At 37.1% G+C, this 18558-nt stretch overlaps 1 protein-coding gene across 1 annotated transcript in view; it reads left to right on the forward strand.

Annotated features, from left to right (window-relative positions):
• LOC137065049 (A disintegrin and metalloproteinase with thrombospondin motifs 20-like) overlaps positions 1 to 18558 on the forward strand; it is a 67800-nt gene that overhangs the window by 21053 nt on the left and 28189 nt on the right. The window contains exons 4-9 of the mRNA XM_067436614.1: positions 4347 to 4582; positions 5817 to 5900; positions 7690 to 7814; positions 7950 to 7990; positions 8995 to 9100; positions 14065 to 14211. Of these exons, the coding sequence (XP_067292715.1) occupies positions 4347 to 4582; positions 5817 to 5900; positions 7690 to 7814; positions 7950 to 7990; positions 8995 to 9100; positions 14065 to 14211 (739 nt within the window). The remainder of the gene's footprint in view (positions 1 to 4346; positions 4583 to 5816; positions 5901 to 7689; positions 7815 to 7949; positions 7991 to 8994; positions 9101 to 14064; positions 14212 to 18558) is intronic.

Here is an 18558-nt window from a genome sequence, read left to right on the forward strand (position 1 = left end):
GGAGCTGCGGAAGGGGAGAGAGGACCAGGCCTGGATTTTATGTTATGTTTTGTTTATGTGTTTGTGGGCAGTCGTCCGTGAGGGGCTGCCCGCGGTTTTACTTTCATTTTGTTTATTTCTTTTGAATTAAAGTTTTTTGATCGTTCGCCGGTTCCCGCCTCCTTCCTTCCCATCTACGAACTGTATTACATTGGTGCCGAAGCCCGGGAGGAAGGAGGGACGCGCTGTCGGAGAGCCCTCGCTGCTGAGGGGGATCGCGGTGCTGAGGAGTTCGGGCAGCGCGGATGAGGAAAGACCGCGAGGGCTGCCCGAGGCGATGGTGCTGGAGCGGGAAAGGTGGGACCGAGACCTCGCTGCCGTGCCCCTGGGTCGAGGTGGGGTGGCTGCCGTCCGAGAGGGAGCGGAGGAGTCGCCGCGCTTGCCGGGGGCCGGAGCCTGCTGCCATCCGCCTGACAGGGGAGGAGCAGGGAGCGCGGGGCTCGCCGCCGGGTCCCTCGAAAGGAGGAGTCACCGCCGGCCGCCAGGGGGCGGAGGAGGATCGAGCGGCCCACCAGGCGTCCAGTGCCATCGCACAGCACCGCGAGGAAGAGCCTCTCGGCGGGCGGAGGGCCGAACGGCAGTGTGTCTGGGAACCGGACCAGAATTTTTTTTTCCTCTTTCTTTCTTTTTTCCCTCTCTCCCCTCTCTCGTCCGCGGGCTCCTCGTGCTCCCGTCTACATTTCTCTCGCCTCTCTGTCCCGGGAGAGGGGGGGGGGGGGGGAGGGAGTAGAGCGCAGTCTCGGGAGTGCCCCCCGGCCTGCGAGGGGCGATGGGGGTATGTGGTGTGACAGGCAGCGGGGCGAGGGACCGCGAGAGCGGGCCGGTGATTAACGTTCACGAGTGCCAGCTGCGTGGCACACCGGTCTCGTCTCGCGGCCATGTGACGGGAGCATATAAGGAGGAGCAGGAGCTGCGGAAGGGGAGAGAGGACCAGGCCTGGATTTTATGTTATGTTTTGTTTATGTGTTTGTGGGCAGTCGTCCGTGAGGGGCTGCCCGCGGTTTTACTTTCATTTTGTTTATTTCTTTTGAATTAAAGTTTTTTGATCGTTCGCCGGTTCCCGCCTCCTTCCTTCCCATCTACGAACTGTATTACACATATATATGTATGTTTATATGTGTATGTATTTAATTCCTACTTTAAAGTAGATAAGCCCCATGGTGGAATCTGATTGGATGATCCGTGTTTTAGGTCTCCGTGTGTACAGTATGGCCTATAGAGTCCACTGAACGTGCTGTTGTACTGTCCTGTTGACTTTAACTAGAGTTCATTCTCATGATTTATGACTTTCCATCAATGATCTCAGTGTTTAGTTCAGCATCAAACTTTGTGAAGAAGTCCAGGCTCGTGTCAAAGGTCACGTCAACAACAACCGCTCTCGCTGGCTTGACTCAAAGTGCGAGCACGAGGGTGGTTTACACCCGTGTGTTTGTGTGAATAAACACATGACAGATGTCCTGGTAGAGAGAGAGAGAGTGTGTGTGTGTGTGTGTGTGTGTGTGTGTGTGTGTGTGTGTGTGTGTGTGTGTGGCCGTGTCGTCTTCATTTGCTGAAGTTTTTCCTGCTGCGACCACTGGAGTTCGTTCAAAGTGTCGGCTCAATGATGATGATGATGATGATGATGATGATGATGAAGAGGATGATGATGATGATGATGATGATGATGATGATGATGATGATGATGATGAAGAGGATGATGATGAAGATGATGATGATGATGATGATGATGATGATGATGATGATGATGATGCTGATGAAGAGGATGATGATGATGATGATGATGATGATGATGATGATGATGATGATGATGATGATGATGATGATGATCTATCATCCATCCATCCATCCATCCATCCATCCATCTAATCAACTTTTTTCATAATATACTTATTATTAAAAGTAAGTAGCAGTATTATTATGGCTCTATTATTAATATTATTTATATGTTGTAATATTCATAATATTGTAATGAAACTGAAATTTATTTTTCATACATGTAAAAGGTATATTTAGAAATAAAACATCAAGTCAGTATCATGTAGTAGTTTTTATTTTCATTTTATTTAAAGTTTTAGTGTTGTATTTTTTTATGTTTTTATTAGATAAAAAAATATGTCTATAGTTTTTATCTCAGGTTTATATTACATTGTGGGGACATTTGGTCAATGTAATATAAAAAAGTAAACACACACACACAGACACACAGACACACACACACACACACACACACACACACACACACACACACACAGACGTGGCTGTTTTCCAGCACGCACCGCTCTGATGTAATCCCACATGTGGCCGTATGTCAGAGAGAGCTGCGGCTCAGCGTTTCCATCAGTCGCTCCTCCTCCTGTTATTCAGCCTCAGATCCTCTGACAGAAACACTCCTTCAGTCTGTCACTAAAGGGTCAAAGACACTGTTTGGAGAGGAAACACTTTCATTGTTATTATTATATTGTAATATGTATACTATTAATAATGAAACTGAAATAATAAAGGGTAATGTTTATATTACAATTTAAAGCAAAAATATAAAAAAATATTAATATTTATTTGTATATATAAATACATTTATAAATTATTTTATATATTATTATCATTATTATTTATTTGTATGCATAATCCATTGTAGTATTTCTAATATTAAAATGAAACTGAATTTTTTTTTAATATTTTTGTCTATTTAAACTATATATATATATATATATATATATATATATATATATATATATATATATATATATATATATATATATATATATAGATATAATGAAGCATTGAACAATATTTTTTTAATTGTTTTATATGTTAAGTTATTTATATGTTTTTGTGTATAAATATATTTACAAATAAACTATTATTATTTATATTTCTGAAAATATTTTTTAAATATTACAAAATAAATATTTGAATCATTGTAGTACTGATACTCCCTTTAAATATATATTAATTCCATATAATAATTACATTTTTACTGTAATGCAGTAAAATGGGTTATGAAGATTTGGTATAATAAAAGTATTTGTTATTATTAAATTGTTTATTGAAATATTTATGTTATTATTAATAATGAAACTCTAAAATATTAAATTGAAATGTTTATATATTTGCATTTAAATATATTTTAAAATAAATTAGTGTTAGTATTATAATCATTATTGTAATGTTTTATTTCTAATTATATTAGGTAAATTTAAAAAATAGAAAAAAAAAGTGTATTTAAATCATTGTAGTAATGATACCGTCACACATCTGTCTGTTCCTGTTGTGTTTTTTGCTTTGGTCATATGTTCCTTTTGTCTCAGTTTCCCGCCACTTGTCTGTTCCCTTGGTTACCTTCATTAGTCTAGTTCTGTTCAGCTGTGTTTAGTTAATTATCATCTGTGTCACCTGTGCCCTTCGTTATTCCTGTCCTCTGTGTTTGTATTTAAGTTCCTCTTGTTCACTCTGTCTTTGTCCGGGCATCGTTATACTACCCGTTATCCTTTAGTTGAGCTCATCTATGCTTATAGGAAGTTCTGCTTGTATTTCTGACACCTTTTCATTTGAGATACTCCTCTGCCTCTCCTCCTCTTCCTGCCTTAGCGCAACAGATACCTTTTATTTATATTTAATTTTTACTGTAGTGTATTTTTTTTTTTTTACTAATTAGTGTGTTATTATTGTGTTATTAAAATAAATGTAATAAATTAATAAAATTGTTACTGTAATACAGTAAAATGGTTATGAATATTTGTAATAATAAAAGTTTGTTAAAATTAAAAATAAAATAGTAATTTTACTGCATTTTAATATACAATTATCATATACATTAATACAATTTTGGCTGTAATACAGTAAAACGTCTTAATAAAGATGTGTCATTATTAAAATGCATATTAAATTATTTTATACAAATAAAAATGCATATTTACTGCATTTTAATATACATTTATCATATATATTAATAAAATGTTTAGTTAATACAGTACGTCTTAATGAAGCTTTGTCATTAATAAATTGCATAATAAAACTATTTAATACAAATAAAAATGCATATTTAAATCAAAAGTAGTAATTTTACTGCATTTTAATATACATTTATCATATATATTAATAAAATGTTCAGTTAATACAGTACAACGTCTTAATGAAGATTTGTCATTATTAAATAGCATATTCAAATATTTAATACAAATAAAAATGCATATTTAAATCAAAAGTAGTAATTTTACTGCATTTTAATATACATTAATCTTATTAATACAATTTGTACTGTAATACAGTAAAATGTCTTAATGAAGATTTGTTTTTTTTTCCCCCAGAACATCACGACCAGGATCACATCAGTCTCCATAGCAACAGAACTCTGGAAGAGGAAGTGATGTCGATACGGGAGATGATGCAGAAGCGCAAATATGATTCCAGCCATTCCCATTCACGCAAGAGACGCTTCCTGTCATATCCACGCTTCGTTGAGCTCATGGTGACGGCCGACACCAAGATGGTTCGACATCATGGCCGAAACCTGGAGCACTACATACTTACAATCATGTCAGTAGTAAGTAAATGAACACTTCTTTTTCATTCCCCCCTCTTTTATACCATCAACAATGAATTATGTGGTGTTAGAGGAACAGGTCTGTAAGACTTGATGTTGACCAAGTAAATCTGCTGTTGGTCTCATGAGCATTCAGTCTGTTCGAAGTCTATTAAATAGTTTTAATCAATAATTGCTTCCATACCTCATGCACTGATTTACTCCATAATAACTTGGCTGGACTTTTAACCCACAAGACCGTGCTTTGATATGAACCCTCAGGAGGTCTTCAGACCACCTGCACTGCTCCGGTCCATATATTTTGACTTAATGAGCCAGTTTTGGGTTTAAATCCAGATATAAACGAGTAAAAACTGTTCAAAACAACATATGGACAATATTTACACCAGGTCCTTCAGAGAATACCATGGTTCTTTGTCAGTGCACTGCAAAACATGCTCTTCTTACTTAGAAAAATAATCTTATTTCTGATTGAAATCTTGTTTCTCGTTTCCGTCCCAATCAGAAATAAGATTATTTTTCTCACCCCATTGGCAGATCATTTTGCCTGTTTTAAGCAAAAACTCACTTCATTTTGATTTTATTTTCAACAAAACAAGAAAAATATATCTTATGTCGTTTTACGTATCTAGCAAATGCATCTTGATTTAAGAATTTGTTAGATATATGGACTGGAAACCAGAAAAAAAAAAAAAAACTAAATAAGAAGAGCTTTTTTTGCAGTGTGAGAGTAAGGGCCCATTCACATTAGAGATCCAGTGAATTAGGTTTATTATACTGCCTTTTATTTAGGCAAGTAAACAATTAAAAGTTGCTCTGATTGGGTTTTAGTGTACTGATGATGTCATGGTGGTGTGGGCGTGTTCTCTCAGCCAATCAGAAGACTCCATTAGTGCGTGTGACAGTGATTTATATTGGAGATCTTCCTCTCTGTCTGTCTCCGTGTGTAATTGTAGCCGTCTGTCTAGGTTTCCCCTTTGGCTTCTTCTTAACCCTCAGTGTTTATGGTTAACTAATGACTTCCTGTTGGTTCGCCTCAGTCTAACAACAGGATTTGACCTGGAATTTGCTCTTTTAAACTGGTTTAAAAGATCTAGAGCAGGACAGTCATTTGGCTTTTGGGCGAGAAAAACCCTCAAACATGATTCATAGACATCTGATGTGTCAGTTATTGGTGTATTCGGAAGAGCAGTGGTTTATGGGTATTTTTGACTGAACGCCTCTGTCGTTTCAGGTGGCTGCGATCTACAGAGACCCCAGTGTAGGAAATCTCATCAACATCATGATCATCAAACTCATCGTCATACATGATGAACAGGTACATCAGAAAACGTCTATTTGGAAAGAAGAATGACAAATGATGTCTCTTTGGGTTCTCAGTTGTTTCTCTCAGACTACATCTCCTGTGCCATTTCCAGATAAAAAGCCCCAATAACCTCACGTGTCTCTTTTACAGTTTCAGAAGAGATCTCAATAATGTCTCAATCTGTGCTCAAATTTGTTCAAGACCCCAAAGTCTTGACGTAAAAAGTCAGAGATCTCAATATGATCTCAATCATTTCTCATCAAATTATCTGAGCCGACTCATTTTTGTGTGTTGTAGGTTGTATGTAGGTTGTGTAGGTTGATACAAACAAGGTTGATACTTCAGTGAAATAATGCATTAAGTGTCCTGAGACAAAAACGAGCAATATGATCATCTTACATAACGAACAGGTACATCAGAAAACATCCTTTTGGAAAGAAGAATGACAAATGATGTCTCTTTAAGTTCTCAGTTCCTCCTAGACAGCAGTGAGATTAAATGGAGATGTCTCTGTGTCTCAGTTGTTTCTCTAAAAAATGCTCAAAATAATCTCACACATATATCTCTTTGACAGTATCAGAAGACATATCAATAATGTCTCAAGCTGTGCTCAGATTTGCTCAAGACCCCAAAATCTGCCATCAAAAATCAGCGAAGTCAATATGATCTCAATCATTTCTCATCAGATGATCTGAGCCGACTCATTTATGTCGAAGTTTAGGGCAAACATCTGACACACAGTTGATTCTTCAGTGAAATAATGTATTAAGTGTCCAGAGACTTAAACGAGCTCCAAGAGATCTGTGTTCTCAATTGTTTCTCCTAGATAGAAGTTTATTAAATTGAGACGTATCCTGTGTCTCAGATGTTTCTTCAGGGAAAAATACCCAAATAACCTCACACATATCTCTTCGACAGTATCAGAAGAGATCTCAATAATGTCTCAAGCTGTGCTCAGATTGGCTCAATCTGCCATCAAAAATCAGAGATCTCAATATGATCTCAATCATTTCTCATCAGATGATCTGAGCCGACTCATTTATGTCGAAGTTTAGGGCAAACATCTGACACACAGTTGATTCTTCAGTGAAATAATGCAGTGTCCTGAGACATAAACAAGAAACATGAGATCTCTTTGCATTCTCAGTTGTTTCTCCTAGACAACAGTGAGATTAAATTGAGACTCTTGGGGAAGCTTTTCCAAAGAAAAAGACCCCAATAATCTTAAACGTGTCTCTTCTACAGATTCAGAAGAAATCTCAATGTCTCAATCTGTGCCCAGACCACAAAGTCTTGACGTAAAAATTCCGAGATCTCAATATGATCTCAATCATTTCTCATCAAACTATCTCAGCCGACTCATTTATGTGGAAGTTTAGGGGAAACATCTGAGACAAAGTTGATACTTTAGGGAAATAATGCAGTGTCCAGAGACATAAACGAGCTCCATGAGATCTCGAAGTTCTCATTTGTTTCTCTTAGACAGCAGTGAGATTAAATTGAGACTTTTGCTGAAGTCTCCTGTGTTTTAGATGTTTCTCCAGAGAAACTGACCCCAACATTCTCATTACAGTTTCAGAAGAGATAATGTCTCAAACTGTGCTCAAATTGGCTCATGACCTCAAAGTATGCTTTCAAAAGTCAGAGATCTTAATATGATCTTAATCATTTCTCATCTAATGATCTGAGCCGACTCTTTTGTATAGAAGCTTAGGATAAAAAAGGGTTGTACCTTAGATAAATAGTTTTTTTTTTTTTTTTAAATAATAATAAGTGTTTTAAAGTGTGTGTTTCTCCTCAGGAAGGACCGAATATAAACTTCTACGCCACTGCCACGCTTCATAACTTCTGCGTGTGGCAACAGAGTCACAATGTTTTGGACGACAGTCACCCGAGTCATCATGACACGGCCCTTCTCATAACCAGGTGACCTTAACTTAACCTTTGCCTTCTTAAGTCAAACCTTTGATCATGTGATCTTCATTACGCCAGTGGATTGAACTTGATTAAAGCGTAAACACTCGTGTAGTGTGTGTTGTATCATGAGTGTTTGTTTCTCAGGGAGGACATCTGCCGTGCAAAAGACAAGTGTGACACGTTAGGTAAGGATTTTCTTTGTTTTTCAGCACATCACACTGTAATGTTCAGACTTGCTGACTGTCCTGATGTAATATTTCTGCAGGATGAATGAACAGGTGGTCATTATGTTCACTCAAACCTGTATCGGACTGCAAAAAATGCTCTACTTACTCAGTCATTTTGTCTTGTTTCTAGCCTAACTATCTAACAATTCTTAAATCAAGATGCATTTACTATAAAAGTAAAACGACATGTGCTATTTTTTCTTTTTTTGTTGAAAATAAAATCTAAATGAAGTGAGTTTTTGCTTAAAACAGGCAAAATGATCTCCCAATGGGGTGAAAAAAAAAATCTTATTTCTGTTTGAAATCTTGTTTCTTGTTTCCGTTCCAAACAGAAATAAGATTATTTCTCTCACCCCATTGGTAGATCATTTTTTAGTTTTAAGCAAAAACTCACTTCATTTAGATATTTTTCCCCAGAAAACAAGAAAAATTATCTTATGTCATTTTACTGATCTAGTAAATGCATCTTGATTTAAGAAAATTTAGATATTTGGACTGGAAACAAGAAAAAAAAAAACTAAATAAGAAGAGCATTTTTTTTTGCAGTGCGTACAGCTGGACAATTCACTCAAAATGCTTTGAAAATGCAAAAAATAGTTGTTTCTGAAGGGTTAACCTTTTCACATATGTTTTTGTTTTAAATAATAGTAGGCTCTATAAAGGACATTTTCATTAGTGTGTCACTTAATCTGGATCCTGAAATGAAATCTGGTTCCTGAAGCAGAACCAGACCCTACAGGAAGTCTGTCAGCTGAGCTTCATTTGACTGTCATCAGTGCATCATACAGGACCAGCTGTGGGTCATGAATGAGTCCTGCACGTCAGCACAGACCCAGTGACCTGTGCAGGGCCCCAGCAGGTGTTTAGGGCCCGTAATCTCATCCAAGCTGCCCTGCAATCCTTCCAATTGAAAAGCGGTGGATAATGTCATGCTTTCTTTTTCTGTGTGTGTAAATCTGAAGGTTTGGCGGAGCTGGGAACGATGTGCGACCCGTACCGAAGCTGCTCCATCAGCGAGGAGAACGGCCTGAGCTCTTCCTTCACCATCGCTCACGAGCTGGGGCACGTGTAAGTTTCTCTGAAAGACCCTCACAAAAGCAGCTCTCAGAGAGCGCAGGTGCAGAACATAATAAAGACCCGGCCCTGTTCAAAACAGACGGACCGACCGACAGCTGTTTACACTGTATTAAATGAGTTCTTCCTCAGGATTTTTTGCCTTGTTTTCCCAGCACAAATATCTAAACATTCTTAAAACGATTTTACCATCCAGCTAGGTTCATCTTTGATTACTCCTTCAGGGTCGGTCAGAAATCTTGGAGTAATCTTTGATGACCAGCTGTCCTTCAAAGACCACATCTCAAAAAAGACAGCTCGGTCATGGTTTGCATTGCACAACATCAGGAAAATCAGACCGTTCCTTACGGAGCATGCAACACAACTTCTTGTCATAGCCCTGGTCATTTCTAGACTTGACTATTGCAATGCGCTTCTGGCTGGACTTCCATATTGTGCAATCAAACCGCTGCAAATGATCCAGAACGCTGCGGCACGTCTTGTATTCAATGAGCCCAAAAGGGCTCACGTCACACCTCTATTCATCTCTCTGCATTGGCTACCACTCGCTGCCCGGATCAAATTCAAAGCTCTGACTCTTGCTTATGGATCTTCCACAAGCTCAGCACCCGCATACTTCGACTCACTCCTACGAGTCTACACACCCACCAGAAGCCTTCGCTCAGCTAATGAGCGAAGGCTTGTGGTACCATCACAGAGAGGCATGAAATCCCTCTCCAGGACTTTTTCTTTCAATGTTCCTGGTTGGTGGAACGATCTTCCGTCCTCCATACGCATGACAGAATCACTCGCTTCATTCAAAAGACAGGTAAAAACTCATCTCTTCCATGAGCACTTAATCTTACATAAAAAAACTCTTTCCTCCTCTATTTCTTTTTTCTTCTTCCCTTTTCTGGTTTTGCTACTCTGAGTAGTGTACAAATCTTGGTATTTGGGGCACTTTTTGTGTTTCTTTGCCTCTTCTTGACGGATCGCTTCCTGTTCTCCTGAGTTGTAAGTCGCTTTGGATAAAAGCGTCTGCTAAATGCATAAATGTAAATGTAAATGTAAAACAAGAACATATCTGCCAATTGAGGCAGAAACCTAAGCCCCGTTTCCACCAAAATTACCCGGAACAATTTGTACCAGGAACTTTTTTACAGGAACCTTTCTCCCCCCAGACCTGCAACTGTCTGCGTTTCCACCACGATCTAAAGTACCGAGAAGATTAGGCAGATTAGTCCGCTGATGGAGGAATGCGCGCGACTGCTCCTCCAAGTCAGTGACGGACAGTAATCATTTTTGCGCGACTGCAAAAATGAACAAAAATTATGACATTTTTTTGTACCAATTGAAAGATTTAGTGGACTGTTTACATGAGACGTTATCTAAACCGATCTGGTGTACATGTAATGACTTTCAGTCGCAATCATTTTGTCACATGCAGTTTGTCTGCCGCATCAAAAATGTCGACGCTGTTTTCTCCAGCAGCTGGAATGTGTTAACTGTAGCCATAGCAACTCTTAACAGCCACCAGGATTAATACAGTATTATATAATAAGCTATTTATTTGTTGTAAAGTGTAATAATCATCTCAGAAAAAAATTAATTCTTCTGTCAGGCGCAGTTAAAGTAAAAACTGCCTGGGGCAATATACGCTGTGTCATTACTCCAACATTATCTTCATAACTTACAAAATAAAAAGTATACCCCTCAGAAAAATGAGCTTTCCTCTCTTGTCAACATGAGCGCGGCGCGCTGTCACGTCATGTAAGGACGCACACTTATAGTAATCGGTCAGGTCGTTTACATGATGAAAAATAGACTAAAAAAAAGAATAACGAGTATGGAAGAGATTTAAGCTGTGCTGCTTTTGCTGGTTATGTATAGGTTTACTAAAGAGGTAATTAACAACGACAGAAAAGAGCACTGGAGATTCAGCAGCATGCAGCGCATATTCAGAAAGCTTGTAAAGCTAGATTTAAAATGACAATGTATATTATTATCAGCTATTACGGACATTGAACATGCGATGGCGGAGATGAACGTGCGCCATCAGACAGAGAGCAAGACTGATGTTTACTGAACGTAGAACGAACCTCGCAAAAGACTTTTAAAAATGCCGGTTGAAATAAAATGCTAAACCAATCAGCATGTTCAGCGCCCAAGTCCCGCCCTCGAAAGTTCCTGAACTTTGAAAAAGTACTACCTCGCGAGCAGGGCCGTTTGGAGGGGAAAATATTTACCCGGAACTCCATTTAGACCCTGGTTCCTACGGTCAAAACACACCGAGTACCACCCAAAGTTCCTGGTTCTTGGGTAAAGTTCCTGCGGTGGAAACGCGGCTCTAATCTCGTTTTCCCTTTGAATTAAGTTCTTTAAAATTGAGCCAAAAACCATAGAGTTCTATATAGAACTCTATTGTTCTTGACTGAATTTTAAATAAGCGAGTTATGCCAGAAAGGTTCTATATAGAACTCTAGAGTTCTGCCTCAATTTTAAGAACCCTAAATTAGAACTCTGGGGTTCTTGACTTGGTTTTAAGCCTTTTTGGCCAAAAAGTTCTATGTAAGGAGACAATGCAAATTAATTAAATAATGAAATCTTAAATTATTTCATATTAATTTGATTTTCATCTGGAGGACAGATTGTAAATGTTGCTGTATTGTGATGTGAAGGGCTTCCTTTGGACTTTGGCTTTACTTTTGGACAAGTGAATTTGTAAGCCGGCTTGACCTCATCGTCCCACTGCATGGAATTCCCTCCGACGGTTGCATGACTGTCATTCTTACACACACACACGGATCCACACTGGATTCATTTATTCAGAGAGAAACAGAGCAGAGCGTCCTACATGATGAAGTTCGATGTTCTGAGATCATGTGAGATCACTAATATGACTGATTAGGACTCAGGCCTGTCCTCATCATCTACTGCACAAACATGATGCTCTTCCTCTGGGTTTCTGTCTTGATTTCCAGTACAAATATCCAAACATTCTAAAATCAAGATGCATTTACTGGAGAAGCAAGTCTTGTTTGCTGACAAAATCCTCAAAAAGAAGTGAGCATCATGTTTGTGCTTAAAAGAAGAACAAATATCTGCCAAAAAGTTTTTTATATAGAACTCTAGGATTCATGACTCAATTTCAAATAACTTTTATTCTGAAAATGTTCTATTTAGAACTTTAGGTTTCTTAGTTCAATTTTAAAGAACCCAAAATATCAAAAAGATTCTGTTTAGATTTTTAGGGTTCTTGAATGTGTTTTTTTTTTTTTTTTTTTTTTTTTAAGAAACTTTATGCCAAAAAGGTTCTATATAGAAATCTATGGTTTTTGGCTCAATTTTAAAGAACCTTTATGGTGAAAAGGTTCTATTTAGAACTTCATGGTCCTTATTTAAATTTTAAAGAACTCTAAATATCAAAAAAGGTTATATTTAGAAATCTAGGGTTCTTGAATGTTTGTTTTAAGAACCGTTATGCCAAAAAGGTTCTATATAGAACCTTTCTGACATAACTCACTTATTTAAAATTGAGTCAAGAACTCTAGAGTTCTATACAGAACCTTTTTCACATTTAGGGTTCTTTAAAATTGAGTTAAGAACTTTTTATTAAAATTGTTTTCTAATAGTGTTCTTGACATCTTTTTTTAATAATTGTGCAGTTTACTAATTATTTTTGAGTGCCAAACATGAAGTTCTTTTCTCTGTATTTTTGTCTTGTTGTCAGCAAAAATATCTAAACATACTTAAATCAAGATACAAGACTGAACGTTTTTGGTTTGTGCTTAAAACGAGAACAAATATCAGCCAGTGGGGTCAGAAAATAATCCTGTTTCCCTTTAAATTAAGATGATTTTCTGACTACACTGGCAGATATTTGTTCTTGTTTTAAGCACAAACTCTCTTCATTTTGATAAGTTTTTAACAACTTAATGTCTTCAGTCATTTCTCTTATCCAGTATATGTCTTGTTTTAAGAAAGTTTGGATATTAGTTCTGGAAAACAGGACAGAAACACACTGAGGAAGAATATAATTTTTGCAGTGTAATGATGTCCAAGGAAAAAAGTGTGATTCTGGAGCAGTGGAGTGGAACAGCACAGATGTTTTTGAAATAAAGCCGATTCAGACAGTAAAAGTATTCGCTGAATGTAACATATGAAATGTGTCTAAGGTGCATATGAAGGCTCACAGATGGAGTCTGAAGGATCTCCGAAACACAGCTGTTTGTGTCTGATTTCACAGCTGTTTCTGTACTCTGACATCACTGCATTTCTATTTCAGATGTCAGATTCATCTCAATACAGCTTTTATTTGCTGGACTTTTCCTTTCTGCCATATAAAGAGGTTTTGTGTTTTGTTGACAGTCACACACAGAAATACCATGGTATGAATATAGTTTTATGAGTAAGAATTTTAGAAGATTTTTGAAGTATCTTAAAATAAATATGACTTTTGGACATGGTACACTGCAAACATATTGTTCTTCAGGATACATTTACTGGACAAGCAAATGACAGAAAATTCTAAGTCTATTTCTACAAGTTTATTTTTCTTGTTTTAATCCTAAACTAAGATTATTTTTCTCACCCCATTGGCAGATAGTTTTACCTGTTTTAAGCAAAAACTCACTTCATTTAGATTTTCTAGAACAAGAAAAAATATCTTATCTAGTAAATGCATCTTGATTTAAGAATATTTAGATATTTGGACTGGAAACAAGATCGAAATACGAAATAAGAAGAGCATTTTTTGCAGTGCAAAGGGAAAAAAGTTTATTTTTCTTGTTTTAATCATAAACTCACTTCATTTTAATGTCTTCAGTCATTTTGCTTCTCTAGTAAATGTGTCTTGATTTAAGAATGTTTGGATATTTGTGCTGGAAAACAAAGCAAGTTTTTGGCTGTGAAATGATGGTATTTTTTTACATGTATACAGGACATGCATGAACTCTCTGGATTGTGTGTGTGTGTTGCAGGTTCAACATGCCGCACGATGACAGTCCGAAGTGCCGAGAGGCCGGAGTAAAGCATCAGTACCACGTCATGGCTCCGACCCTCAACTACGACACCAGCCCCTGGTCCTGGTCAAAATGCAGCCGCAAATACGTCACAGATTTCCTGGAGTAGGTGCACAGTTCCATCTCTGCATGGCTCTATATGAGTGAGATTCCAGTAAAAGTCCCACTTCACATTTTTACTGAAGATAGGATTTCTTATTTCACATCTTATTTAAAAGTCTTAAAAGTGCTATTTGGCTACAGGAAATTCCAGAAAGTACAGCAGGAATCTGATTTTGGTTGGACATGGTTTTTAGATGATATTAGTCAGTTTGTTATATTAATATTAGTAGTATTTATTAATCATTTTAGTTATGTTGATTTTAGTTTAAGATTGAGTAATTTTATGAGGTATTTTTGTCAGTTTTATTCGCTTTTTTAACATTTCTAAAAATTCTATTACCATTTCACATTTTTATTTATTTATTTGGCTGCTGGAGATTCCAGAAATTCTGGTTTTACATGGTTTCTAGCAGTCTTGTTTTAGTAATTTAGTTTTTCTTAATATTTTCTATTTGTCAGTTTTCATTTTCATTTTAGTTAAAGTTTTTGTAATTTTTTGTGTTTGTCATTTTTATTGTTTTTTTGATATATCTATATAATTTTTTTATTAAGTTTTAGTTTTCAGTTTTAGTTAATTTAATTTTTGTTTAAATATTTTGTTTATAAGATATTTCTTCTTGTTTTCTGGGAAATAAATATCTAAATGAAGTGAGTTTTTGCTTAAAACTCAAAATGATCTGCCAATGGGGCGAGAAAAAAAATCTTATTTCTGATTGGGATGGAAACAAGAAACAAGACTTCAGTCAGAAATAAGATTATTTTTCTCACCCCATTGGCAGATCATTTTGCTTGTTTTAAGCAAAAACTCACTTCATTTTGATTTTATTTTTAACAAAATAAGAAAACATATCTTATGTCGTTTTGCTGATCTAGTAAATGCATCTTGGTTTATGATTAGTTAGATATTCAGAATAGAAACAAGACAAAATTACTAAGTAAGAAGAGCATTTTTTTTGCAGTGTAGTTGAGATGAGCTGGTTTAGGTGATTGTCCGCCTGGTGGGGAACCAGTTTATCTGGTTAACCATGTCCCAGAACACACTCTTTTCCCAGCAGGCCATCCATGGTTTAGGTGTCCATGTGCTAATATCAGATGTCAGCAATGGGGTTTTAAAGTTAAAATGACCTTTGAGTAAATCTTCGAGAGGTCATGCTCAGAATCGCTCTTCCTGTCCCACACTTCTCTCGAGCGGGACAAACAGTCATTTAGTCGCCGGCGTTCTTGGCCCCTCGGCAGCCGTAACTCGGGGCAACGGCTCATTGAGCTGAGGGAGACCCCTTTAAGACAGGAAGTGTCCGTTATAATTAGATTTTCCCGGGATGCGACCCTTTGATCTGCTCTCCGCTCCAGTGACTCCATCGGGAAAGGCCTGTTGATCAGGGATAAGATCATGGGTGACCAGGTTAAGCGCTCTTGTTTTCCAGTGCAAATATCTAAACATTCATAAATAAAGATACATTTGGGAGAAGCAAGTAAGTCTTGTTTGCTGAAAAATTATTCATTGGCAGATATTTATCTGATATATAATTAGTTAAATATCTAAAAATTCTTACATTAAAAAACATTTACTAGAGAAGTAAAAGTAATTGTCTTGTTGTGGGAAAAAAATAACTTAAAATGAAGAGAGTTTTTGCTTAAAATAAGCGAAATAATCTGCCAATGGGGTAAGTAAAATAATGTTGTTTTAAGATTATTTTGCTTACCCCAAGAATTTAGAATTTTTAGATCTTTGGCCTAGAAACAACACAAAAATACAAAATAAGAAAAGCATTTTTTTGCAGCGTAAGCACAAACTCACTTCGTTTTGAAGCATTTTTTTTTATATAAAACAAGACTTCAGTCATTGCTTCTCCAGTAAATCTGTCTCTTACATTCAGGAATAATTAATAAATGTTAAGATGTTTGTGCTAGAGAACAACACTGAGGAAGTACATCATTAATGTAACATTCACTGCGTTGTGACATCAACACTAACATCAACATTTCTTCTTTACCTTCTTAATACATACTCCTGGTCATATTGTAATTAATTTATCAGTGCATATTATTATTATAAAAAAAAAAGAAAAGAAAAAATAAATAAATAAATAAATAAAAAATATATATATATATATATATATATATGTATGTGTGTGTGTGTGTGTGTGTGTGTGTGTGTGTGTGTGTGTATTTTTTAAAGCTAATAAAATGAGACTTTAATATACAAACCTGATTCCAAAAAGTTGGGACATTGTACAAATTGTGAGAGAAAAAAAACAGAATGCAATGATGTGGGAGTTTCAAATTTCAGTATTATATTCAGAATACAACATAGATGACATATCAAATGCTTAAACTAAGAAAATGTATCATTTTAAGGGAAAACTAAGCTGATTTAAAATTTCACGGCATCAGCACATCTCAAAAGTTGGGCCAAGGCCGTGTTTACCGCTGTGTGTCATCCCCTCTTCTTTTTATATCAGTCTGCAAATGTCTGGGGACTGAGGAGACGAGCTGCTCAAGTTTAGGAATAGGAATGTTGTCCCATTCTTGTCTAATACAGGCTTCTAGTTGCTCAACTGTCTTAGGTCTTCTTTGTCGCATCTTCCTCTTTATGATGTGCCAAATGTTTTCTACTGGTGAAAGATCTGGACTGCAGGCTGGCCATTTCAGTGCCGGATCCTTCTTCTACACAGCCATGATGTTGTAATTGATGCAGTATGTGGTCTGGCATTGTCATGTTGGAAAATGCAAGTTCTTCCCTGAAAGAGACGACGTCTGGAGGGGAGCATATGTTGTTCTAGAACTTGGATAGACCTTTCAGCATTGATGGTGCCTTTCCAGATGTGTAAGCTGCCCATGCCACACACACTCATGAACCCCATACCATCAGAGATCAGCTTCTGAACTGAGCGCTGAGAACAGCTTGGGTTGTCCTTGTCCTCTTTAGTCGGGATGACATGGCGTCCCAGTTTTCCAAAAATAACTTTAAATTTAAAAAAACTCTGACCACAGAGCAGTTTTCCACTTTGCCACAGTCCATTTTAAATGAGCCTTGGCTCAGAGTAAACGCCTGCGCTTCTGGATCATGTTTAGATATGGCTTCTTTTTTGACCTATAGAGTTTTAGCCGGCGACGGTGAATGGCGCGGTGGATTGTGTTCACCAATGTTTTCTGGAAGTATTCCTGAGCCCATGTTGTGATCTCCATTACAGTATCATTCCTGTATGTGATGCAGTGCCGTCTAAGGGCTGAAGATCACGGGCATCCAGTTTGGTTTTCCAGCCTTGACCCTTATGCTCAGAGATTGTTCCAGATTCTCTGAATCTTTGGATGATATTATTCACTGTAGATGATGATAACTTCAAACTCTCTGCATTTTTTTCTTTGATAAACTCCTTTCTGATATTTCTCCACTATTGTTCGCCGCAGCATTGGGGGAATTGGTGATCCTCTGCCCATCTTGACTTCTGAGAGACACTGCCACTCTGAGAGGCTCTTTTTATACCCAATCTTGTTCCCATTTGACCTATTAAATTGCAAATTGGTCCTCCAGCTGTTCCTCATATGTACATTTAACTTTTCCAGCCACTTATTGCTACCTGTCCCAACTTTTTTGGAATGTGTAGCTCTCATGAAATAAAAATGAGCCAATATTTGGCATAACATTTCAAAATTTCAAGAAATGCATCAGTAAAATGGTTCATGAACATGTTTATGTTGACTTTCAGGGAGTCTTTTTCATATCAGCTGCCTTTGGTTGATGGTTTCAGTGATTTCTTCTCTGAGAGGATCGTTTTACTACTCAAATGTTGCTCTTTCAAAGCTCAAATATTGAGATTACTTCGTATTTTAAGTCTTTTTACTCGGGATAGACATCTGAGACTTCCACAAACGCCTCTGTTTGCACTGAGTTCGATCTCATTGATTTATATGAGAAAATATAAAGTCTTGATAGAGGTGCATTGATGAGAGTGAAGCATATGCATTCTCCCAGCAGAAACCTCAAGTGCATCTGTGTTTGGACTGTCCATTCAAACTCAAGAGCTCTTCAAGACGCAACACACTCGTGTGAAGAGATTGAACGCACACACACACACACTGAAATACTGCATGCACACAATTACACGTTAATGTTACACTGCAAACAAATGACGCTCTGCCTCTGTGTTTCTCTCTTGTTTTCCAGCACAAATATCCAAACTTTCTAAAATCAAGGCACATTTACTGGAGAATGACTGAAGATATTAAGTCTTGTTTTAATGAAAAGCACAAACTCACTTCATTTTAGTATATTTTAAACACATAATATTGATGATTTTTTTCAGAATGCAAGACCACATCTTGAGTCATTTTGTGTCTCTAGTGTCT

The sequence above is a fragment of the Pseudorasbora parva genome, chromosome 25 (assembly GCF_024679245.1).
Source record: "Pseudorasbora parva isolate DD20220531a chromosome 25, ASM2467924v1, whole genome shotgun sequence".
In the NCBI taxonomy this organism is placed as follows: Eukaryota; Metazoa; Chordata; class Actinopteri; order Cypriniformes; family Gobionidae; genus Pseudorasbora; species Pseudorasbora parva.